At 42.0% G+C, this 27,186-nt stretch overlaps 1 protein-coding gene across 1 annotated transcript in view; it reads right to left on the bottom strand.

Annotated features, from left to right (window-relative positions):
* ATP5PB (ATP synthase peripheral stalk-membrane subunit b) overlaps nt 1-27,186 on the bottom strand; it is a 50,059-nt gene that overhangs the window by 16,950 nt on the left and 5,923 nt on the right. The window contains exons 2-4 of the mRNA XM_069238646.1: nt 19,290-19,326; nt 18,482-18,627; nt 9,490-9,653 (exon numbers count right to left, since the gene is read on the bottom strand). Coding sequence (XP_069094747.1) covers nt 9,490-9,653; nt 18,482-18,627; nt 19,290-19,326 — 347 coding nt within the window. The remainder of the gene's footprint in view (nt 1-9,489; nt 9,654-18,481; nt 18,628-19,289; nt 19,327-27,186) is intronic.

Genomic DNA, 27,186 nt, shown 5'->3' with positions numbered 1-27,186 from the left:
TCAGCACACACAAGCTGGCAAGCAGTGTGTCTGTGCTGAGTGAGGGGTCCCCAGGGTGGCATAAGATATGCTGCAGCCCTTAGAGACCTTCCCTGGCATCAGGGCCCTTGGTACCAGTTACAAGGGACTTACCTGGATGCCAGGGTGTGCCAATTGTGGAATCAAAAGTACAGGTTAGGGAAAGAACACTGGTGCTGGGGCCTGGTTAGCAGGCCTCAGCACACTTTCAATTCAAAACATAGCATCAGCAAAGGCAAAAAGTCAGGGGGTAACCATGCCAAGGAGGCATTTCCTTACAGTGCCTATTTCCTTTTATGACCAACAGTGTCCCATGCAAATTTCAGCCTACTCCATTTATTAATTTGATATTGAACTCCGATTACTGGCATCTCAGTCCTCCGTTCCTCATAAGCCCATACACGTATGACAAGGTCTGAATTATGCCTACTGCCGCATTATGTATCTACGTATTTATTCCTGTGAATGTTCTTGTTGTTTCACTATTGGCAATTCAAGCTATATCATTTTACACACACATGCGTCTTGTCTTACTTAGATTTTACCAGCCAAATGGTTAGTCCTTGTTGGACCTGGACATGCCTCGAACTGTTAGTTTTCGGTCATGCCCTCCAAATTACGTACCTTTACCTATGTTTATGCCATGTACTATCACTCTCTGTAAACCTCAAATACTACTGTAATCAACCCAATCCTACACTACCTACCCTTGAATACTTTTGTAATACATTCCCCGGTGAATCCGCACAATCACAGTACTGTATATAAGGTTTGATTTATTGCGTCTTCATTGAACACATAGTTAACCCCTGCATGTGTTTTCACACCTTTTGTAAAGTTTTGTGAAACCCGGGAGTAATGTTCTCAAAATATAAAATTACTTAAATAAGAAAGAGAGAACGTGGCAAGTTACGCTTGGTATGGTAAGGTAGGTTTTACAAAGGAAACAGCCAATCAGATGCCAGGTGCCTCCTTCCCTGTGTCGCTCCCTTCCCCGAGCCTAACAAAGAAAAGCTAGCACACTACCACTAACCGCCGTTCGTGTGCCTCCTGGCAACGCGTGTGCTAATGTAGCGGCCCCTGCTGGACTCCTTGACATAAACCAGGCAGTCCACGTCGCGGTCGGCCTCCTGGTAACTTTTGCTCGACTGTGCCGTAAGATTGACCTGGTCCTCCGTATAACACCACAGTGACACCAATTTGCAGCTCAATGGCTCCTGCAAGTATCCCTGCCGTAAGCCTGGCAACTCTTTTCCCCCATCCCACTTGGCAAAATCAGTGTCACCTCCTGCCAGCTCGTAGGCTACTGATAGGCTCGCTACCACGCACCTCCCGAACACCACCACCAACGCTGCGCTGCTGTTCTCGCCTCAGAGCTTACTAGCCAGTGCCGAGCCAGAGCTGTGCTTTGTCTGCTAGCTACAAAGATTTACATGTTCCTTTGCCAGAGTGCAGCTTTTGGCAGCATAAGACTGAGCATCATCTTCATCAGAGGCAATAAGCGAAGTCACAATTTAAAGAGACTAAGGTATAGAGAGTAAATGAAAAGCGATAGAACGCTCACTTCCCGGTAACATCACAACCTCTTCTGGGATGGAGTGGTCAGTTTCTTCCGGGGCGACTGAGCTGTTTTTTTTTTTCCCAGGGCCGGTCCAGAGCTCAACCAATTGCAAGAGTTACAGTACGACAGCATCACCCGCTAAGAGTCGAAAGCGAGACAGGATTTTTAAAGATCTTCAGTCTGAAGGCGGGAGGTAAGGCCCAGCTCTGGGACTCTCCCATCTCATTCGGGTGGGTTGGTTTGTGTGCATAATCTCGTAGATGTTCTAATCCCTTTTTTGTAAGGGCGTTGGTGAGATGGACAGTAATAACAAACAAACCACGGCAAACAAAATCAGACGGCCACGTCATGACGTTGATGAAGTCATCACGCACGACGTGTGGCCACCATCTTAAACTAGAGAAATATACTTTAAATCGGTAGCGATTTTCTCTGCACATCGGCAGCGTGTAGGGAAATCAATAACGAGGGCGTGCTGGCCCTGGAAAAGCCCCACTCTGCTGTTGGTTTTATGTTTGCAGAGGGAGCTGGTGGGGAGGAGGGACTGAACACGCACCCACTGTGTAAGACGTACAGGCAAATACTAAAAACAAAAAAACAAAAAGTCCCCTACAAAAGAGATAAAAAAAGGGCATAGAATAAAGATACAGTAGTTTGTGCTACCCCCAGAGTGAAAAAGGCAGGACAAAGAGGCAGAACTAACCACTAGCAAGCAAGGAATTTTGAAGGACACTGGAACCAACAAATGAAAGCTTTGAACCAAAGTATAAATATACAACACATTGAATGCTTACACTTGACCTAAAAAGCAACAAAATAAAGCAAACAAAGGCAGCTGGATACAAGAAAACCAAGTGGCTATTATGTCTTTAAGCCACAAAATTCACAGAATTAAACCTATCCGCATTGAGCCCAGGTTATTTTCTTGATGTAGGGAGTACTGTCTCAATTACATTTGCAGTCTCTAAGCTCATGGCTCCCTTTTGGAGAAATCATCGGTTTGTCATGATGCTAAGGTACCCATAGAGAAGAACTGTTACAGGTAGTGTTAGGATTTATTTCTCCATCATGGCGTCTTAAATTAATTCCCAAAAATGGAGGTAAGAATATCGGAAGATGGAGTAAAGGTGGAACACAAAATTAGCAGATTCTAAATAGACTAAATTCTGCACCAAAACCTGACCCACTTGAAATTCACACTGAATGAGATATCATTCAAGACCTACATACAAACTGTTTTGACTTTTCCTTTAAACCACTCTTCCAAGGCATATTCGCTTTCTTCTCTACTTGATCTCATCCTCCATATCTTCTGCGTTCTTCCATTGTCCACTACTTGTTGTGAATCTATTGTGACTCCCTATTAGCTCCTACTTTGGTAATTGTAAAGCCTGCTTTTTCTTGCATAGCCCTTTAATAGTCATGGGTGAAAGTGCTCTGTAGAAGTACTCTTTGACAACAATCTTTGACAGTGGAGTCCCAAAGTGGGAGAGGCAGAGTTAGAGTTCTTTGAAGGGGCAAAGAATTACTTTCCAGAAACTAACTTCAGGTATACCAGAAACCATTAATCAGCCTCTAATACTCAAGAAACAAGCTGCTAAACATGTACTTTCAGTAGCAACAGGTCACTCATGTGACTCCTTACTTGTCAACTGCAGCTTCTTCCCAGAGTTCTAATGAACTATATAAATTCTAACATTCTATATTTGTGGTAAATAAGAGGCACACCAACATCATGTAGCTGGAATTGAAGCTGTGTAAGTGGATGCATTTCAAATGCAGGAGACTGCAATAAGTGAACAAAGTGCATTGTTAAATTCGGACATCGAAATTATAGTTAGTGGGACAGCAAGCTAAAATGGGGGCATATTTTCTAAAACAGTCTCAATATTTTTATGGTCCATGGGGGAAAACGTCTGGCATATTGAGTGAAACATGTACTTCCATTAGCAGTAGCAGTGTGCCAGTTAATTCCCCAATGCACTATTTTACCTACACCAGAAATCTAATTAATGACTAGAGTATGAACAGTACATTTTCATGACAAGAGTAAGACACTTCTGAACCCAATGTTTGTGGAATAAGAGCGGTTTGGTTTTAAACTTTTTAGTATGGATCTGACAGAAATGGAGTATTAAGTGATTAATGCAGATCTGAAAAGCACTGGCTCAAAACATCTCAGGGGGAGGAGAATGTATGGATCAATTTGTGGAATTATATATATTTAAAGCGCTATAATTTGTAAATGGGGGAGATGCCTGCCTCAGCCCATCCAATTTCAGGCAAGATCTCTTTATTCTTTAAAACAGTAACATTATGGTAGACAACTTTTAAATCGTTCAATTAAATGCCTGGGAGTAGATTTCTTTGAGAGGTGCAGTTAACTACAGACTACGAACATATTTAAAACAACTACATTTTTATCCTCTGGTAGTGAGACTGTCTGAATAAGCTGCAGTCAGGACCTTTAATTTTTCCTAATACTTCTTCCACTTCTGTTTGTCATAAATTCATCTCCCTGAATAAAAAAAATGTACCGCAGCTCCAGAATCATATTTATTTTAAATACACGAAAATGATGAAAACATGCTCACAAATACATAATTATTGTCTATAATAATTTCCTCTGCATACACAACAACATTTAAACAAATGTTAGACAGAACATCGATGGAACTTTTAAAATACAGTGAAAACTATCATGGACTACACAATTTTCAAAGACTGGGAACACTTCAAGTAAAACAAACACATGGAAAGGAAAGCTTTAGGGAGTGGTTCTTAAATTTTTTGATTGTGCGGACCCCACTGAATAACAACAGAAGTCAGTGATACCCCAAGCTATTTCTGATTTGATCCTCACCAATACACAAAAATACACAAATAAGTACACACTATATGAACTCAGCAGATCTACTTTCCTCTGCACCTGCATGTTTAAATATGAGAGCGATTAAACACCAATATAAGAAGTAGGTCATATTCACAATTATCAATAAGAAATCCGAGCGGTCAGCAGGTAGTGGGAAAGACGTACTGAAAGCATTAGGCTTGGAATGGACAAAGCTGCAGACTATGCAAGATATGTGTGTCAGAAGGTGACAAAGACAGCAAACACATGAATGCTACAAGGCCAGGGGTCATATACTAGAGTACTGGCAGCCCTTTAAGAAGTGGTACGCTGACTGTTGCAGTATTTTAATTTTTCTAAAAAAAGCAGGCATGTCCCCTGTCCACTAAAACAGGCGTCAGTGCTTGAAATCTGTAAGTGCTTGACTATGTGGGCAAGGGAATATGCGGCCTGGAAGCCTTTGGAAGGGGGATGTCAGATGCAAAGGAGAGTAACATTTTCAAGTTTAAATCTGCACTCTCTGGCAACAGACATCCACCTTTTCCGAGGCGCAATACTGCTGCACTGTACTATGACTTGGCAGTCTGCAAGAGTGACAGACCAAAGACTAAGTGGCATTTACATGACAGTCATATTTCTGCCTGCCACAAAAATACCACAAGTTTTTGGGACTACAATTTTTGCTTTTGATAACTAAATTTGTGGCTATCCCAAGCTGCAAAATTGCTGGGGTCTGCATTGGACACCTTAGAGTGAAACAGCCTGGCCCCTCAAATAGAGAGACCAATCAATTCTCTGCAGAGTACGAATAAACATAGTGGTCTGACCTACGATTTCTTTGTTTAGCGTCTGGATCTTAGAATGTGCCAAGAAATCTTTGAAATCACCAAGATTTTTTTTTTTTATTGATTTCTTCCAGCCTTTTCTTAAACAGTGTTGCCTGTACAGTTGTCTTCAAATTGGTTTCCGAAGGTTGATTTTTTTTTGTTTTTCTGTCAGGTACCTGAAAAGTGCCCTAATCACTGGACCTGCTCTCCCTCTTGTTCCCAGGACAAAGAAGTGGACTTCAAGGGTCATAAGGCCGACCTCCTGTACAAGCTACAGGGACCTAACAAGCTACATGAGGCCTTTCCTGCAATTTCCCAGCTGGCCAGTCCCAAATGGACCTGCCCTGGACTGTGCTGGCGGCTTATGATGGAACTGTTTCTGAGGCCCTGAAACCCTACGCTGTGTCCAAGTGTACTCTTACTATCTCCTGAAACCTTGGAGAAATATTTTTGCTCCACAGATCTTTGAAGGATAGGGTAGTACCTGCCGAGCCAACCCAACCCAACAAAGCAAATGAGATTTGCAAGACAAAGAGGTTATCCAGCCTCGTGGAGCACGCTCCTGCTACAGTCTGTAGCATGGCCCTGCTGGAAGAATCAGGGCTTCAAAAAAGTGATCAAGTATAAATGTAGGAACCTTCACTGGGGCAAAGGCACATAACTTATATGGCCATTGAGAGACTTTCCCTAGGCACAAAATTCAAATTTCTCCCGCTTGGTGCTTTCCCGCCAAAATTCAACAGCTTCCCCAAGATGTCATCCAGCAGCTATCAGAAGAAGTAGAGCCCACCTTGTCCATCGCCTACTGCCTTGTCCCGCTGAACATTTTTGACTTCCATTTCAGAGACCAGGCCCAAATGTAAAACCTGGTTTCTGTATCTACCACTGCGGTCCGCCTTAATACATTCGTAGGTACTGGTCAGAAGCAACCAGGTGACTGTGGTTGGGGCTAACGCTCTTTAGCACTATTTTGGTACCAATTCATAACCATGGTTTCCCTTATTAAACTTTTGTCGTTTTGGTGCCATTTTACTTATTAAAATGTGTTCTATTTTATTAAATTGGTTTGGGATTTCTCGGGCTTTGACGCTGCATACATACTTCACACACAGTCTCCAAGTTAAGCCTGTCTGCTCTGTGTCATAGCTACCAGGGTGTTGAGCTGAGGTTAATTTACTGAATATCATGGTAACCAGGAGTGTGACCGTCACTTGAGGTAGGTATCTATCCCACTCCCCCCTGAATATGTCTTGCTTAGGTGCTGTAAATAAAACAGAGTACACAGCTGTGCTTCTTTTCTAATGCAAAACCATTTCTATAGCATCTTTCTGCAGCTGTTCTTGTACTTCTGCTTGTAAGATTTGGAATTGTTCATTTTTGGTACCCCTGGTACTTTAGGGGCTTTGGAGGATTTTGTTCAAACTCTACGCAATAGCCTCATCTCATATTATATTATTTCAAACCCATTTGTCTATGGTATGGTAACGGACTTCCAGGTAAGAATTCCTTTATCCCCTGTTGCACTCCAAAATATATTGTTCTTTTGTGCCCAGGAGGTGCTGTGTACAAGTCCTCTGGATTTACCGCCTCTTGATATTCAACTACCTCAGAAAGGGTCTTAGATTGTTTTGCTGCCACTCTGTGGACTGTAAAAACTGGTTGTCTCTACTCAGTCTTTGTACCAGCATATAGAAAGCCAGTCTCCACTGTCTGGAGGGACTCCTCTTTTGAAGAAAGGTCTGTACACTTACAGAACCTCCATGGCCTCTGGTGGTCTTTTTTTGCTTTCTTTATTGCCTCCATAGTCCGATTCACCCCTGGGCCAAAGTGTTGGTTTCCTGTGAAGGTCACGTCAATGATATTTGACTGGATGCCTCATTTGAATCATAAGATACACAGCCACACGTCTCCTCAGAACTGTGCTGGTTGCAAGATGCCTGCTCACTGTATCAACAGTATCTGAAGTCGAGTTAAAGCAGGAGTTTGTAATATTTTTGCCTTCAACTGTACTTTTAGTACTCTTCTGGTATTCCTCTGGGCTATGAATACTCCCACTACTGGTGTGCATGACTATTTAGCAGGTCATAAAATATGGCTACTCACCAGCGTGTGGCAGCTTGTCTTTACATTCTCCTGCTCACTGTCGTCAATGTTTTCCTTTCCATGTCTAGCCCAGTGGATGCCGGTGACATGAATCTTTTTCTCACATTGGTTACTATCAGTAACTTTGCCTCAACATGTCCCAGGATACATTTAGGGCCCAGAGTCCATGGCCTATATTTATTTTCTATGAAACGAATCACTGCTTTTGAAGTTGCCGATTTTGAGAACACTTCCGTACTCTGTTGAAGAATACTTGGTGACAAGGGAAGGAATTGCTTTCTTCTGTATACTGGGCAGAACGTCTCCTTCTCTACCTCCATTTTTACTCCAAAGGAGTCAGCTGCTTTCTTCACTGCCCTCTAGTATGTTCCACCGCATGGTATGTTGGAATGGCATCTAAAAGGAATGCTCGAGGGGTACATCATTAGCTACCCCCTGTGATGAATCCGCCTTGATATTCTCCCACAAAGATTCTTTACAGAGCTCTCCTCATAGTCACTTTGTAAAAGTATGCTCCTCTTCTCTCATCGCTGTATCCTGTTCTATATGGTGCTGTGATTTTCTTGCTCTGGAATTCATGTGAGGCTGTGGCTTTTGTACCCCCTAAAACCTTTAGATTCCACTGTGGTGACCAAGGTTTCCTTAAAAGTATTCTTTTTTTCTGCATAAAGCTTTTTCCCTCGGCCCCTTATTTCTTTCTCTTCCTCATGACTTAATCAATGTTGGAGGTTTTATTGTTCCCCTGGGTCTTTCCATGTTGCCTTTCATTACTATCCCTCCCTCCCTGCGCCCTTTGCACTTTCCTCTTCAGTAGCAATTCCATCTGAAAGATTCTTGGAGGTGCTTTTTTCTCACCCGTCTGGAAGGGAAGCCTCTTGAGCTCCTCCGACTGCAGGATATTTCCAGCATCAAGGGCTTGATCTTCTGCCACTCTACAGTTTCACTCAAAGACTGGTGCTGTGGTGTCTTAAGTAGTGGCATGAAGGGGTTGTCTTTCGATACCTACAAAGGCTTTACAGCTTGTGGCACGGTTGGTGTAAGGTCTTGTGAATGGTGTTCCTCGACCTCATGTGAAATATCCTCCAGGTCTGTGTCTCTGTGCGCCCTCTGAGCTTCCTAAGCCATCCTTGATGTCATCATCAGAAAACCCTATGTAGGGAGCACCCGCTTTTGCTTCTCTAGCTTGGGAAGCCCTACCATGACTGCAGTGCCCAATGTGCTTGAAAAAAATGATGCTATGCCTTAAAGCCTTGGGATTAAACAGTGAGCACAATAAACAATCCTCACACTTACTCTCTTGGGATGCAGAACAACAGACTGAATGCTCCTCGTTTAGGACAAACTTTCAGAGGAAGTTCGAGCTAATTGTGAAAACCATTTGCCTACTCTAAAATGGCACTGAGGAAGCCCACTGAATCCCCCTAACAACCCCCAAAAAACTGTTGCCAATGTCAATCTCAATGACTTCGAGTCCTTACGGTCTTTGACAAAACGATCAGGCTCTTTCTCAATGCACCTCCTTGTCAAAGAGCAAAAAAAAAAAATCTTAGATAGTGGTCGTGCACCGGGGTTACAGTCGATATCACACACTCTATTAATGTTGACGCTCACTCACAAAAACGTTTTACAACAGAAACACCTCCAGATCCAACCACTAGAAGGCGGGATTGTATAAAGCGTGTGAATCTAGAAGATATTTTATGCTGCAAAATGTGTAGTCTTGTGACGTGCATTATAACTAAAAAGTGTTCTTCTATACATGTATTAAGTATACTGAACGCTAAGAAGCACCCCTACTGTTGCAGTAAAATGATTTGAGATTTATTTATTTTTACATTATTTTTATTGCAAGCATATGGGCACCAACAAATAGTTGACCTCTTCTTGTTTTTGTGGCATATGCTTGCAATAGAAGAAAAAGAAAAAAAAAAAATAATAAATCACACTCAACTTGCCAAGACAAGATTCATTGGCTTTGCTTACAACTGTTAAAATATTGATTATGAAAAATATAAGTGCAGCACACACGTGTACACAGACTGGATTTCAGTCATGTTAGCTTAAGTAGAGAAAGTCTCTGCAATGTCTACCCAAGTGATATCGACTGAGCTCAGGCACACTGATCTTACCTCGTTCAATTTATCAGCAAAATCTGCTAATTGGGGTCCAAATTTCTTAACTCCATAAATGATGGCAATACCGATGGATGCAGCAGCAATAGTTTCATGGTTAATTACATAGATTTCTTTAGAAAGCATGTACAGCAGTAGCCCAGTACCCAGCATATAGGGACCTATTGACAAAACAATAAGAATGTAAACTTGTTTAAACAAACCTAAAAAGTATTTTTTTAAATGGCCCAAATTATGACTTTCAGCAACAACAAAAACAACTATATGGTTGCACAACAACACAATAAGAAAAAATTATAGTTATTTATTTAAATATATGTCACATCTTAATGAAAATGTTATGGTAACCAAAGTAATCAAACCAATAATAAAAGATTTTACATTTTGAACAGGGGAAACATGCAAATTGTACATTGTCAGTTGAATGTATCTATTAAGAAAGATTATTAAATATGTACAATTATTAAATTGTACATATTCAGATGAATCTAATCTATTAAGAAAGCTCACTTCAAAACCTGCTGCACATTCAGTTATTGATAAGCAGCAGCACACAATAAGATTTTCAAAAGCTGCTATTTTTCTCCAAATTAAATCAGTGTAGTATAGTTTCTGTCTTTACTCCGTTTTTATTGCAGGACGAATTTCATTAAATGGTTAATTAGAAACTCTTTGAGATAATAACTCAGTCTTTCTCAGAAATTATAAATCCTCGTGGCGCCAAATTAGGTGATTTGTAGTTTTGTTCCGTATTAGTGCACCTAAACAGTTACATACCTGAAAAGAAACATGCAAAACTTTACTAACACCATGATGGCTTTTATTACAAATGTTTTACTGTAGGCTACTAAAATTGAGTGATTGATAACACTTGCAAAGTACTAGAGTCAATGCATGTACAGGTGCATGGTATTGGGCATCAGTTAATCATTTCCCGGGCAACCATATAAAAGTAAGAGTTTTAAGGAATGACCTAAACGTCTGATGAGATAGCTTTGCCCATGCTACAGTAGTGAAGTTGATGCCACAGAGATTTTATACATGCAAAACTAAAAGTTTGCATGGTGTTGCCAACTTCCCAATCTAACACTCCAAGTCACACCTCCACACCGTCCTTCAGCCTTCTATAGGAAATCTCCTGATAAGGCACATAACGTACACATTGTGACGATCCCTTACGGACATTTTCCAAAATAGGATGGTCATTTGCTGAAAACAGCAGTAACATTAATAACAAAGAAGCCGATGGAGTGCAGACACCTTGGAAAAAGTTTCTACCAGAAAATTAAGTCTTAAGTCAGCATTCATCACAATATGGTAAATGAGAACAAAAAACCCGAAACAAAACAAACAACAAGAACGGATTCCACCTGGAAGTACTTTGATTAAGCAGCAGTGATCAGGGATTCCTTGCTCAGTCCACAAGCAAATTGTCTCATACACCATCCTACTGAGAAGGATGTTTAACTTATGCACTCACTTTTAAGTAGTTTAGGTGTCCAGTGAAAAGTACATGAGAAATTTGACTAACCTGTTTCTCTTTATAAGCTCAAAGATCATTTGTTTTAATATAAACAAAAATACTTAGCAACGCGTGCTCGTGTAGGAATGGTGCATTGTACTAAAGGTACGTAGTGTGCATTTTTTAGAGAAATTATGCAAATGAGCAGTATAACACTAACAATTATGAAGTACTACAATTTAAAAATGTGTTTTAGCATATGTTTTGTAACTATGAAGTGAACTAGAGGGAGGCAGGCCTCAGGACTAGTGTTCATATAGTGCAAATTGTAAGAACTCTCTGTATGCAAAAGCTGTAGTCGAGCTTGTCAAACTTTTCACACACAGTTATGCTGTATCTAGAGAAAGCCATGTGCAACATTACTTTGCCTGGTGCAGCATAGGAAGGCACAAGTCCTCACTGCACTAGAAAATGCAATCCAGGAAATAAGTTGTTCTACCTGGGGACCCTAGATTTTGGTCAAGTAGAAGAGACCTTAACTAATGGGGTTTTGAATGTGCTAAACACACTCCTGTGGGAATGAAGGACACAGGAAGATGATGGACACATTTTCCTCAATGTTGCAAGTTAGGTTTTAAATGAATGCAGGAATAATGTGCAGTTGAGCTTTGAAACAAAACTGCCCGGTCTGGCAAAGAAAATCCACCGTAAAAGATAGGCAAGAGAAGCCAGGGCAGCTCGAGGAGTCTAGGGAGTTTGAAGGGCAGCAGTTGGAGTGAAAGAACAGCTAGCTGACCGGAGAAGAGCCAATAAGGCAGCCTGATTCTTGAATTCCAGAGAGGCCATATGTAAGGCTTTGCCACCGGCCGTCACTGCGCACGTAGGTTTGAGTAGTTGAACATCCCTTCAGAAACAAGTAGATAATTATAATGTAGTTACGTCTGTGGGTTAACTCTACATTTTAAAGTGCTTTTGATGCAAACAGAGAAAGGGCTACAATGTGAACATGTGAGTACTACTGTAAGAATGTATATTTGTTGAAAATAATTTCCAAAAGACTGAATTAGCTTTACGTTGATAAAGGTTGAAAGCAGACTTGTTATTCTGCATTCCAACCCCAGATTTGTGAACAGAAGGACTGTTCAATCTTACTAACTCAATCACTGCTGACACATTTTTCTTGTCTACAGCAAAACAATTAGACTGGCTTTGCAGAAAACTTAAATGAGAGAAAATAATGCTATGTGGGGCTATAGGCTCATATTATGCTTCTCTTTCTTTACTGGTCTGTAAACAGCAGCCAAACAAATATTTAATAAAGAATAGTAAACTACAAATCCCACGAAACCATATGAGGACACCCCCACCCTAAAAAGTCTACCAATCAAAGTAACCTTAGACCGTCAAAACTGAGGAACACCAGATGTGCATCTCTTTCTTTGCTGCACAGCTGTCAAGATAAGTGCCTCATTTTTGTGGTATTTAATCTGTCGGTATTTTATGTTTTTGCTAAATCTGCTAGTAACACTGATTTGAAGGTTGTGGCATTAATCTTGTCAGCATTATTATTTCTGCTTTCTTGTATCTGTATACAGCTCGGTTTTCACTTATGATGCCACCACCACCCACTCCCCCATGTGTTCATTCGAGACCATTTTTCAAGCCGGAGTATATCTTCTCTTCAAATCAAGTTTTGTTGATGAACCGGTCTTGTCTGCAAATCAGCAGTGGCCTGGTCTTTCAGGAGCGAAATGCGCATGTAGCCCAATTGGGCATCAGACATGTAGTCCACTTTTAATCTCTATGTAGCCAGAGCTTCTCTGAACACCCTCGGTAGACCACAGTGTATAAACAAGATGGAGCTAGAGAGCATCATCTCCCCGGAATGTAATAACAGGGGCTGAGTGATCTGTTCTTCCTGTACCGATTATCTCACTTACAATAACAATAAAATTGAATTTCTGTTTCTGCTCCCTTCCTACACCCTGTTTAGCAGTCTTTTAGGGCTGCGATAATCTATATACAAGCTTGCCTGAGGAGCTGGCTTGAGCCATACTTGTGGGTATCCCTGGGCTGCTCCCCCTTTTCTGTCCCCGCTCTGGAGACTTGGTGCCTTTAAAACTCAAGAATTTCTGAAAACATTTAGAACTTTTTATACAGGGACACCAAGACAAACTGAGAATCTTTCAAACCTGACGATTACAGGCTGTACGAACCAGAGTAGGAAGCTGGGTATTATTTTTGAGGATGGACTGGTTGAGGCCCTACACCAGTCGGTGCACACAATCAGTCAACAAAGCTCTGGGGTGACATTACAGCCTATAATAGACCACTTTGAGAGGTATGTCAAAAGAACAATCTCTACTTGAAATCCGCAACCTCTCAGGAAAACGGGGCCCAGTAGCAAAAAGTAAAATCCATGTCAAATGCGTGGCCACATGCTGAGACCCACGTGAACCTCTCTCAAAATTAGGAGAGAAAAGCAGCTGTAGTGTACGAGATCCCTCATATAAAACAACCCATCCAACAGATTCTGATACACATTCTCACTCCTCCACCTCTGCCTGCTCTTATCAGGTCAAGCCAAGGAACTGTAAACATAAGAGAATGTGTGGTATCCCCCTTCTGATGACAGCCTCTCCTCGTTGCTTCCTAATCCTCTGCCCTTTGACCCAGAAGGAAAAGGAATTGTTAATCCAAGATCTTCAGATTGGACCCCATGCCCAGCAGTGGCAGAATATATCCAATTTCGCCTGCGCAAAAGCTTTGAAAAAGAAGTGAAAAAGAGATGAAGACCCGAATGTCCCTGGCCGGACCTCAAGGGCAGAACAGTGGACACTCCAACATACACCACAGTATGCCGATCTTTCTGAAAAAGTATGCTGCAGACCCAAGAAGGGCATTGATTGAGCTTATCGGGAATGCTAGGATAAACTCTTAGATGTCTCCAGCCCTCTAGAAAAGCCACAGCAAATAGTCCTTGAGGCGAAGTAGACAGGCACGGAAATAGACCTGATGATACATGCCAGCTGGTCCCAATGAGCCATTTGCCTCCATGGCAACGCTAATTGTACACTCAGTCGAATTCTGCAAATCAGCCCTTATGAGAATCGACACAAAAATGTCTGAAGCTGCCCATATGCCAGAGTACAAGCTATTTATTGATAGATTTGCAAAGGACATAGGGAAATCTGTTAATACCTTCACGGCGCTTGACAAAGCGCAGACTTCCCTCAAGAAAGTATTCCAGGCTCACCTTTTTGGTAGGACTAGTCGAGGATGCTTGCCTGGCCGCAACTACTTCCAAGGTCATCAGAGAGGCTTTGGATTCCGTAAACTAGGAAGCTGACAAGACTGCTCCAGGGGCGATTGCTTCTTCCTCACCAGAGTGTGAGGCTACAGGGGATGCTTCAGCATGAGGTATCTATTTTGGTACTTTCCAGTCTTCCTTCAATGCCCAATTTATAGGCAAACATTATTCCCTCTTCTCAAGTAAGCTTAGGGGGAAGGATACAGTATTGTGTGCACAACTGGGCACAGATCACTAGTGATGCTTGGGTGTTAGATATTGTACAAGGATTCAGACAAGAACTTATTGAAGTACCTCTTCAAACCAGGGTGATTGACCAACTCCATTTTTCCCCTCAACAAGTCGCAAGTTTAATAGATTCTGAAATTTACCCCAGGGGATTTTACAGCATTGTGTTACTGGTACAAAAGAAGGGTTGGGGGGGTGAGGGGGGGTCACAGGCTGGTCTTAAATTACTCATTAATTAAAGTGTGTACTATTTATCACCATTTCATAATGGAGGGCATCCATCTGTTGACCAACATGATGCAGGAAGGGGATAACATTTTTGTCTGTTTGGGCCTGAAGTACACCCATCTTACATTTCCATTTGCATCACGCATCAGCGTTTCCTGCAATTTTAACAGCACTCCCAAAAGGTGAGAGTACCTGGCCCTTCCATTCGGTCTGACCTCTGCTCCTTGGGCCTTTACCAAATTGATGAAAAGAGTGATTGAAAGGGAGAAAGGTGTGTGGTTTATCGCCTACCTCTAAGACATGATCATTCCGGCTGAACTCCGGTGATGCTGATTCAGCATCTTTCCTGGAAGATCAGTTTTTGCAGGATCTGGGATTTAATCGAAACCAAAAGAAATCATTCTGGCCCCCCTCTTCAATGATGGGACTTCTGGGTTCCAAATAGACTCCATCAAAGCTCAGTTACGGCTCCCCAATCAGAATACCAAGAAAGAGTAGGAGTGTGCTTTGAGCAAAAAAAACACTTTGTTGTTGTCTGTGGAGAGGATGCTTAGTCTCTTTACCTCCTCGATTTAGACAATATTTCTAGACTCTCTACATTACAGGCGCCTTAAAAGCTGAAGATCCAGCACATTCAGTACATATTAACATACAACCAGATTTCTTTGTCGAGAAAGGCAACGGCAGAAGTAACTTGGTTGTTGCAGCACATGGAGTGGCAGAGCCATTTTCAGTCTCAACCGGACATGACAATCAAATCCAACCCCAAAAGACGGGGTCATGGCTATTTCTCCACAGACGGTCGGTGGTCTGCATATCAATTGTCTGGAACTGCTGGCAGGTTAATTCGCTATAAAGACTGTATTACCTAAAAATAACAACTATTGTTCTCTCTTGAGGATGGAAAACATGTCAGGAGTCAAGTATATAAACAAGACTCAACCCTCTGGTTCCTGGCACTTCTGGAGATGGCTTCCGATTTTCTAATAGTCCTCCCAATATTTCCATAATTTGCTGCTGCTCAGGGCCTGGAAAATATCAGAGGACATTGAGAAATGCCTGGAATTTCAGGAGAAGCTGCCCACACCATACAGCAAGCTTGGACTCCATACACCCACAAGCAATAAAGCACTGCATGGAAGCGATGGGTGGGTTGATGCATGGAAAGACACCAGGATCACATGGAGGCACAAATGAACAATATTCCGAACGTACTGTCTGAAAAACAGAGCGCAGGGCTGTGTTACAGGTCAGTAAACAATTGTAGGTTTGCAATTTCAGAAGGACATGTATTTTTGAATGGAAGGCCAGTAGGTATGCACCGTCTTGACTGCAGATTGCTTAAAAAATATCAGATTTTTTAATACTCCAAGATCCAGATATAACCACCTGTGGGATGTGGCACTCCCAATGCAGAATGACATATATTCAAACAGGGGCCAGATAACTGTTTCCTAGACAAAGGTAAGTTATCACCAAAATTAATTATGCTATTGTGTCTGGTGTCATTTGGATTTGGCAGGAAGAGTATACTCAGCAACACAACAAGATGATGGCCGGAGTGCTAAAACTTTTCAGACACTCACAGATCTGAGTTGAATCCATTGTTTTTTTGCCCACTATGCCACCACAGTTTTGAACCAGCCATATGCAAGTCAGTCGTGACCTTGCTCCCCATGGGAACAGTCCAGTCCGAACTGCCGGGCCAGGTCCTCCCTGCATCCAAGGACCAGTTTCAGGGTATCACTCCTCATCAGCAAGGTTAGCTTGAATCCAGTGGTACAGTGAGCAAGGGGGAATAGATTAAACCAAGATCTGTGACTGGGGATGAGTGTTTGGAAAGTTTCAGCACTCCCTCCATCATCCTTTAGTGTTCCTGCAGGAAGCATGTACTCCCCTGAAAGAGTATCATTTTCCATTGCCAAAAGTACAGACTTTTACTAGATGTACTGATTACCCTCATAATGATAAATAGTGTGTTGTCAAGAGTTTGAAATCTTATGAGGAATGCACTAGAGCTTTGGGTTCTAGGACAACTGGTCAGCTGTTAGCAATTTAGAAGCCTTTCAAGCCAGTTTTAGCTGCAACCACAACTAGCCGGGGTCAGGTAGTACTGGCAAAGGTCAGAAGTGATGTACACATTGCGCAAGATGGGCTACAGCTTCAAATGCCTTCATGTTGGGTTGAAAATTAAATGATATCTTAAAAACTGCGGGTTGGTCTTCTGACTCTACATTTAGACAAACCTATTATTAGCATGTGGCAGCAACAGTGGTGGACAAGCTTCAAACAAGCATGTCATAGCCTCCAGTCCTGAGATAGAATAAAAACATTTCTAACCTTTACAGCAAGAACTTTGGATTCTATTAAGGACACAAAAGCAAGGGATACCCCAACTAGGTAAAGCTCATGAGTGTTTAGTTGTATGACTCCAGTAATAAGTTATCTGCTTTTATGTCCACGGAATTGATTTATATATTGTTGACATTTATGAAATTGCATTGTTTGTTCTGTCCCCCCCTTTCCCTCCACCCCATCCATCACCCCCCCACCCCCAATTTTTACTGAGGAGTATTTATTTGTCTTATTGCCTTTTCAGGTTATGAGCAGAAACAGGAGCGAGAGGAGGCCCAGCAGGCTTGGATATCTTGGAGGCCAGCTGTCATCGTTCAGTTCAGTTGGCACCAGTGGATGATTCTAGCTAAACAGTTTGAACTGTTGAACGTCTGGATCTTTGCAAAGAAAGTGCCAGAAAGATGGCACCTCTCAGTTTTGATGGTCTAAGGTTACTATGATTGGTGGACATAAGAGGGCGGGCAGGGGCATATAGTTTCATGGGATTCGTAGTTTAGGTTCTTTATCAAATATCTGATTGGCTGCTGTTTAAATGCCATGAAAGAAAGAGACCCATAACCCTTGCCTCCCTCCTCATGTCCTTAACAGAATCGAAAAATGTTGTCATGAAAGTTAGAAATGTTTTCATTCTTTTGACGCTGCCCGTTTTCACGCTTCATGTTGTAGGGCTGCCAAGTTGAAATGAAAGCAATGATTCTGTTTCTTACAGGCCTTTCAATATGTATGAAAAATGCATATGCATAAAGTGCAGGAACACAGCACACATGGGGTTCAGTAAAATGTAATTATTGGGCGCGTGAAATATGACCTAAAAGTCTGTTCTACATTTATGTTAATAGTCTTATGAATAACTAGATTATATTTTAGAAAAGTGAGATTGTTTTATTCATAAGTTGCACCAAGTGAAATGCCAAGTGCTACAATGTGCAAGTATACATTTGGCAAGCTGACATGCATGTTTCTTGGAAAGACCAGGTTTTGGATAGCTTAAGGGTAGATGGTCACTAACCCCTATATTTGGAGACACTCTTGCAGACAGCTATATAATCTGACAATGATTAGGTAATACTCAAGCTCACAAGAAATAAGTATGCAATACACACTGAAAGGTAGTATTCAAATCCATAGATTAAATACCCACCACATACTTATCCTGAGACAAGTGAAGCAAACACTAGAGTACAATCCATTTTAAACATGATGTTATATAACAAATATATTTCCTTATTTTACATGTCCATTTTCATCCTGCACAAGATGCAGCGCATGCTGATTTGCCATTTTTGAAGCAGCAGTTTTTCTCCCTCTCGCTGCAAACATTCAGTGTGTAAAACTATGCATTATATTAAGAAATTATACAACTTTGCTGTATGAGCACAATAAAAACAAATGAATGGCAAACAAACCTGTAACTCCTGTTTTGGGATACAGGAACTGAAAAAATTCTTCTGGAATCAGTCCATGGCGGACCTTGCCTCCTTTTTCCGGAAGTGGTGGCAATGGAGCCAAATGCTGCTGGCCAGTGTGAAGAGATCTTGAGGCATGCGATAAACTACATAGAATGCACATAATAATTAGTATGTTATTTCTATGAAGATAAATAGCTTGACAAAACTTTCTTCAGTGTTGATGGCACATGTATGTGTCATCCAGTGTAGACTATTCCTCTGATGTTTGTTTCCATGGACCACCAGGGAAACTACTACTTCTTACAGTTCATTAGCTCTGTTCAAACAAAAAGGGATAAGGCCAAAGAAGAGAAAAATTAAGGTTAAGCTGTAAAAATCAGGGCACAACTAATGTCCTGTTCTAAATACATCTAGTTTATAAACTTATTAGAAGTCCAGCTGAGGTACATAACTAAAGAATAACTTCTCAGAAAAACTGAGAAAGTATGTTTTACATTAACAACTTGAAGTCACTCTGGTCTTTTGAACAAAACAATACCTTAACACAGATAAATTATGCATATGTGAGCTGAGATGTTGTGCACTAATGGCAGGGAAGCTGGTATCTTGCCACCCATCCCATGGTGGTCACCCATCAAGAGTGGTACCTGCGTTCCATTTTACTAACAGGCTTACGTTTCTCTTGACTAGTTTCAAAATAGGAAATACGCTTTTTACTGCCAACTAGGTTCAAGGAATAACTACAAAGAGTGGATCTGGCAAAATAAGCTGCAGCAGTATAAGAAAAAAATATGTTTATACTTACCCCACACTGACGGGCACAGTGAGTTTTAAGGCAGAAGCTGCAACAGAAGAAACAACATTCAGAACTGGATGTCATGTCATAGGTAGGCTTCAATTTCCAAGTTTGTCTTTTCAAAATCAAAACTAGGCATTACCAACATGCTTTATGTTTAGTGGTTTTTACTTGGCAATAAAGTCTCTCCATAAACTTCAACAAATCTAAGTATAGAGCATTTTAAATATAATCTGCAGCAGAACATTCGGGCAAAATAACAGTTGATGTCACTTAATTAAAACACAAAACTTTCCAACTGTGATGACTTCTATTAAGTCAGAGAAGAAAACAGTGCAATGTTAACTACCTACAGAGGCAGCAACAACAGATTCTTAAGACATTTTGGGAGTAGTACATTATGCTACGTTATATTTTTATAACACACTTTTACCAATGGCATGGACTTGATGTTTATTTCTACAGGGATGTGGACTATTTTGCCGACAGGTTGCATCTCCCATTCCCAAAGTATGTCTGTGTTCCCCAGTCTCTGAATTAGTGGACAGAGACAGCACCCCTTAATTCAATGTCTTTCCCCCCGCCACAACTCTCCCAAGGTCTTCACAGTTTCAGGCCCATGTTCCCTACTCCCAGGACCTGGGCCACTTGGGGTAGATCCAGTGCAGGTGCTGCTAGGTGTGAATGTACTGCAAGCAACACTGGGAGTAAAGAAACTGCTGACAACGATGAGTGCAACTTACAATTAGAGCGCAGGAAGTGGATTGAGGTGTCAGTGGGTGTAGATGCTGTACATGTCAAAGAGGAAGCCTCTTCTCGGCAGAGAGCAGAAGGAGCTGAAGATACCAACTAATGGCTGGGCAGGTGTGTGGGGAGGAGGAAGTAGGCTGCCACATTACCTACAACGTTTGGCAGCCAGCTAGGTGTAAGTTGGTTGCAAAGAAGTAGTGCCCCATCTCTGCAGCAACGTAGTCCCACATCCTTACAAAATATGTATGTTGCAGCAGTCAGAGCAGTGGCCATAGTCAAGGTTTATTTCGAGAAGAGTGGCAGAAGGTGAACAGAATTTAAAAAAAAAAAAGCCAGAACCAAGTCAGATTCAGAAAAAGGGCTTTGGGTCCTAGGGAAACTAATGTGACTTTCACGTTTTGAATGGTCTATGAACTATTATGGAGAAAGTCATACTCTTAGGAAAGTGTGGTTGTTTGTGGTTTTGCAGTAGTAGGTCAATCAACAGAAGAGAGGAAACTGGACTTCCTGCATTATGTCAAGTTGTTGTTTGATCCTCACATGGGAACTATTGCTAGGCAGATCACTATTGACTCTGAATCATAAAGCACATCCTGCTCCAACTACCAGGATCAAAGTGCATTTCCATTACGAGAGTAGTCAAATTAAAACCACATAGCTCGTCGAATGGCCTCTATCCGCGATCAACTAAGACATGCTGATCACCGCTGTGTGATCTATTCCTGACACGGGCACTAGGCCTACCCACACAAGTGAGGTACAATTTGTATCGGGAGACTTGGGAGAGTGGTGGGTGGAAGGACATTTGTGACTCCTCTCAGATTCCAGAACTTTCTGTCACTGAAATGTGAGGGAAAAGTGTTTTTTTGCCAAATATTGAGGTGTACAAAGGATTTTGGGTAACAGAACCTGGTGAGAACCCCACAAGTCACCCCATCTTAAATTCCCCTAGATGTCTAGTTTTCAAAAATGCACAGGTTTGGTAGGTTTCCTTAGGTGTCAGTTGACCTGGAGGACAAAATCCACAGCTAGGCACTTGGCAAAAAACAGGTCTGTTTTCTTTGGGAGAAATGTGATGCGCCTATGTTGCGTTTTGGGGCCTTTCCTGTTGCGTGCACTAGGCCTACCAACACAAGTGAGGTACCATTTTTATCAGGAGACTTGGGGGGGTACGCTGGGTGGAAGCAAATTTGTGACTCCTCTCAGATTCCAGAACTTTCCATCACTGAAATGTGAGGAAAAGGTGTTTTTGGGCCAAATTTTGAGGTTTGCAAAGGATTCTGGGTAAAAGAACCTGGTGACAGCCACACAAGTAACCCCATCTTGAATTCCCCTAGGTGTCTAGTTTTCAAAAATGCACAGATTTGGTAGGTTTTCCTATGTGCCAGCTGAGATCAAAATCCACAGCTAGGCACTTTCCAAAAAACACATCAGTTTTCAATGTACAAATTTGATGTGTCCATGTTGCATTTCCCGCCGCGGGCATTAGGCTTACCCACGCAAGTGAGGTACCATTTTTATCGGGAGACGAGGGGGAACATAGAATAGCAAAACAAGTGTTATTGCTGCCCCTTGTCTTTCTCTACATTTTTTCCTTCCAAATGTAAGACAGTGTGTAAAAAAAGACATCTATATGATAAATGCCCTGTAATTCACAAGCTAGCATGGGCACCCCGGATTTCAGAGATGTGCAAATAACCACTGCTTCATACCACCTTATCTTGTGCCCATTTTGGAAATACAAAGGTTTTCTTGATACTTATTTTTCACTTTATATTTCAGCAAATGAACTGCTGTATACCCGGTATAGAATGAAAACTCATTGCAAGGTGCAGCTCATTTATTGGTTCTGGGTACCTAGTGTTCTTGATGAACCTACAAGCCCCATAAATCCCTGCAACCAGAAGAGTCCAGCAGACATAACGGTATATTGCTTACAAAAATCTGACATCGCAGGGAAAAAGTTACAGAGTAAAACATGGAGAAAAATGGCTGTTTTTTCATATCAATTTCAATATTTTTTTTTATATTTCAGCTGTTATTTTCTGTAGGAAAACCTTGTAGGATCTACACTAAGGGGGCTAAGGGGTTAAAAAGCACTCACTGAAAGAGCAGAATGTCGTCACTCACAGTATAGATGGTTTAAATGGATCAATTGGTTGGACTGGCAGTAGCAAACAAAACGCTTCTATTTTGCCCTGGTTGTCGGTTTGCGTACCTCCTTTAAGGTTGCCATACATCCAAGAAGTAATTTGAAATAACCAAATTCTATGACTTCAGGAGCCATGGCGCAGAGTTGAGGGTTTAGATGCCTGATCTGGTCCAGAATGAGAAGATCCAGCCTGTTGGGGAGCTTCTCATGAGGAACTTGCGAGAGGTGTAGAAGTGTTGTGAACCAAGGCTGAAATGCCCATGTGGGTGCTACTAGTATAATAGTTAGGGATGTCTATCAGAGTTTGCGAACCAGAAATGGATTGAGTGGCAGAGGTGGAAAGGCGTACGCAAAAATCCTTGACTAGCTCATCCATAGAGCATTGCCTTTGGAGAGAGGGTGAAGATACCTGGACGTGAAGTTTGGGAATTTTGCATTTTCCGCTGTGGCAAAAAAGATTTGAGAATTTCCCCTCTTCTGTAAGTATATTTGAAGGACTTGTGGGTGGAGTTCTCATTCGTGGACTTGTTGATGCATCCTGCTGAGCAGGTCTGCAAACTCATTGTCCATCTCTGGGAGGTACTTTGCCACTAGGTGAATGTGTCCCCCTTTTTTTGTTGTAGATAATACATCGCTGTCAAACTGACCATCTGGAAAAGGACAACTTTGTGTGTGAGGTAGGAAAGCTTTGAGGGCTAGAAATACTGCTTGAAGCTCCAGATAATTGATGTGCAAGGCACGATGTGTGTGATCCCAAAGACTCTGCACGGTGAGGTTTTGAAGATATGCTTCCTAGCCTGTCAAGGATGCATCCGTGGTCAGAATGAGTTGAGAAAAACGGGTCTTGAAAAGGCCGCCCTTTTAGGAGGTTGGTGGAGCTCCACCACGTAGAGAGTGGTGAGTTTGACGGTCTATCAACACTAGATCCTGAAGATGACCTTGTGGCAGACCACTGACAGGATAGATATTGCTGTAACAGATGCATGTAAAGTTTGGCATGTGGGACGATGGCAATGCATGATGCAATCATCTCTAAAAAATGCATGACAATTTTGACAGTGGGAGTGGGATATTGTTGAAACTGAGAAAGATGTTGAAAACAATATGCGAGCTAGATTGAGGTATGCGATTCCCAATTGCGTATTGACAACAGCCCCTAACTACGGTTAAAAACTGCAGGGGTTGTAGATGAGATTTTTGAAAATGTATCGTAAACCCTAGATTGCGAAGAAGGTTTACCATAATTTGAGTGTGGAATTGGCACTGTTGTAGCGTGATGGCTTTGATAAACCAGTCATCCAGACCTGAATCTTTTGTCTACTGAGGTACTCTGCGACAACTGCTAGACATTTAGTGAATACCCTTGGAGCAGTTTGTAATGTGTACCCGCAACCACAAATCTTAGATATTTGCAGTGTACAGAGTGTATGGGAATGTGGCATTAGGCATCTTTTAGAGCTAGAGCGGTCATGAAGTCGTTCTGTTGACGGAGTGAGATCACATCCTGAGGAGTGACCATGTGAAAGTGTTCTGAAAGAGTGTATTGGTTTAGGGGCCTGAGGTCCAAAATGGGTCTGAGTGACCAGTCCTTTTTTGGAATGAAGTAAAGCATTATAGTGAGTATACTCCAGTTCCGTGATAACGGGATGGAACCTGTTCTATTGCCCCTCTCAGAAGAAGAGATTGTACCTCTTTTTTGAAGAGTGCAAGGTGTTTCTGAAATAACCTGTGAGTGCGAGGAGGGATGTTGGAAGGTGTGGAAGTAAACGCCAGACAATAACCATGTTGGAAAATTAAGAGGACCCACTAGTCCGATGTTATGTCTGTCCACTGCGGGTAGTAGTACTGAAGATGTCTCTCAACTGGTGATATATGGGGGTTGTGGTATTTAGAGGTAGTCAATGTTTTGCTGTGGAAGCTGAACATTGCTAAAGTTTTTGCCTCTGCCTCTAAAATAAATTCCTCTGAAAGTACCCCTAAAGGAGCCTCAGGGGTAATAGTTTGAGGCATGCTGATTTTGGAAGGTTGGGGGAGGGGGGGGGATCTGAAGTGGTAGAGGATTTGTAACCCCTATAAACACATCCCCCTTGTGCTTGGGCCTGGAGAGCTCCCATGCAGTGTGTGTCTTTTTTCATTTTTCTTATGTGGAGTCAACATGTGGTCCAAAAAGATGTTCTTTGTCAAAAGGCATATTTAATACAGCTTGCTGCACCTTCAGCTTAAATCCAGAGCATCTTAGCCATGCATGCCTTACCAGAATAATGGTATTTATGCCTCTTCTTGCTGTGTCGGCAGCATCTAATGAACACCTAATAGTTATTCGCAATTATTTGACCCTCTTGAACTATTTGCTGTCCAAGCTTAAGATGCTCTTCTGGGAGATATTGGAGAAGATCCTCCATTTCATCCCAGTGGGCCCCATCGTACCTAGAGAGTAAGGCTTGCGAATTGGCAATATGCCTATGGTTTTGGAGCTTGCGCAGCCACTCTCTTTCCTACAGTGTCAACATTTTTACTCTCCTTGGCGGGTGGAGGAGTCTCTCCAGTGGCCTGGCTATTAGCCTTTTTTCTGGCAGTACTAGCCACTACTGAGGCCGGTGGCACTTGTGACCTGATAAAAAGTGGACCTAGGGGTGCTGGTTTACCTCGTTTACCCTAGGTGTTAGGATTCTGGAACTGTCAAGGTCTTGAAACATTTTAGCTGCATGGCGCATCATTCCAGAAAGCATAGGAAGATACTGGGTGTCTCTGCGAGTGCTGGTAAGTGTCTCACATAAGAAGTCCTCTTCAATGGGTTCTTTATGTATTGGTACATTATGGTATGCAGCTGCCCTAGCAATAAATTGTTGGTAGCTGGCGTTATCTTCTGGAGGGGGAAAGGCCTAGCAGGATACAGATCTGGGTCAGTGTTAATGACCGGCTCTGGATCATAAGAATCCCAGGGGTCTGGATCTTGAAGAGTATCCCAAGTAGTGTTTTTCGAATATGGGTGAACCCTATGGAGTAAGATCTTACACAATTGGAAATGCGGGAGAATGAGGAGAAGAGATATGGGGAGTAGGAACAGGCTCTGTTGAGGAGGGAACCTTCTCTTTATGTATCTTTTTTGGAGGCGGGGAGGTGCCCAATGCCTCCTGAAGTTAGGTTCCTTTTAAAAGTCACGGTAGGTGAAGCTACAATGCTTATTGTACCTTCCTGAATGTATTGTTTGCACTGTTTAGCATCCATAGTTTCAAGTATAGGCTGAATAGGTGAGGGTGTGCAGAAAAAATGGCCAGAGTCCACAAGTCCCAAAGTTTCAGCGCCTTTATGTTTCAGAACCAACGTTTTTGGTTGATGGCTTTTTTTTCGGTCTCATACTTGGTTCCGTAGACTCTTGGCTCAAGGCGTAGACAGTTGGTGCCGAAACCTTGCCCACACTAGGTGGGACGGAAGTGGATGAAGTTGATGCCGAAGCTGCCTTCATCGATTCAGTTGCTGAGCCGGTAGACGGGCAGCCAAAACTTCTTTCCTAGACCGACCATGGCTTGCTTGCAGTGGTGGTCCTGTGACCTCAACAGGGACGTTTTTCTGAGTGTTTGGGTGAGGAAGTGGGACCCTAGTACTCACGGTTTGTGTCGGCATTAATGGCTGGCTCTCTCTGTCAGAATCTGCGTGCCATCTCTAACCTGCGAGCCCGTCGGTCCCAAAGAGTTTTCTTAGATCACAACGCCTCACAAGTAGCCTCTTGATGAACGGGTGATAGGCACAGTTTACACTACCGAAGGAGATCAGTTTAAGGGTACTTCGAGTGCCACAGTGGACAGAATCAAAACACTGTCCGTTCTATTTGGATTACATTTTTTGGGTACCACAAGTATATAGGCCTGAAGGCCAACTTGGCTAACCCGAAGGGCACACAGTCGAAAAAACTGGTCCAACGAGTTTGAGAGAAGTCAATCAATTTGCGACGAGAAACCGCGATCAAATATAATACCGTTGAATATAGAGACTGGTGCAAGTCGAAGACGGAGCGAAAGATTGCAGGTCCGAACCAGAGACGGCGAAGAGAATACAATCGAACAAAGGCCAGTATGGCCAGGCACAGTATCACCGAGAGGGAGAAGTAATTTAACTTCATCGACTCAAAAAAAGTACTTCTTCAAAGAAAAACATATTGAAACACTCTGGTCCCAACACTAGATGGCAGGATAATTCAAAGCATGTGATCTACAGCCACTAAACACTGTTTTCACTGTAGAAAGCGAAGCACTCAGACAGGGTGTATTTTGGAAATAGAGGCGGTGCCGTGTGCATGAATATAAAAATGTCCTTTTAAGTTTTACTGTCTTAAATATGCCCTTGCCATGTCAAGTTATATATGTAGTCTCTAATCTACGCGGTTAATCACGTACATAATTATGAAAGTATAAAGTCACAGTCACTTAGAGAGATAAACAGCCACTTATACATTCATGTACACACAGAGACAGTAGCTATATACGCTGCAGTATGAGACTTGTTTAGCAACTAGTAGTCGATACAATATGACGTTTTCTACTCTCCTAGGAGTTTCTTAATTAGAGAAGTTCTACTTTTAATAAGGTTTGGGCTACTAACGATGACCCTAGGTACACAGTTTGATTCTTAGCTTAATTTGGTATTAGAAAATGTGTTTAAGAAGCTTTACACACCCCATTTACCACAGATAACTCAACCTTTAAGTGAGAAGCATGTAGGCCATATGAAGGGAGTGCTTTCTTATTAAAACATGAAACATCCGTCTGAGTAAGATGTTAGCTTCCAGACACCTATGCCCAGGTATATATGTACTGAAGTAGAGATACAGTAGTCATATACCTAACAAAAAGATAGAGTCAGTCACATATCTAGTGAAACACTGAAGAGCCACTTTTACATTCACTAATGCACCTGGTCAAATACCAAGTCATACATTGGTGGATTCACTGACACACTATATATCTATATATCTATATATATATATATATATATATATATATATAT

The sequence above is a fragment of the Pleurodeles waltl genome, chromosome 6, assembly GCF_031143425.1.
Source record: "Pleurodeles waltl isolate 20211129_DDA chromosome 6, aPleWal1.hap1.20221129, whole genome shotgun sequence".
In the NCBI taxonomy this organism is placed as follows: domain Eukaryota; kingdom Metazoa; phylum Chordata; class Amphibia; order Caudata; family Salamandridae; genus Pleurodeles; species Pleurodeles waltl.
This window is presented reverse-complemented; position numbering and strand designations above follow the sequence as displayed.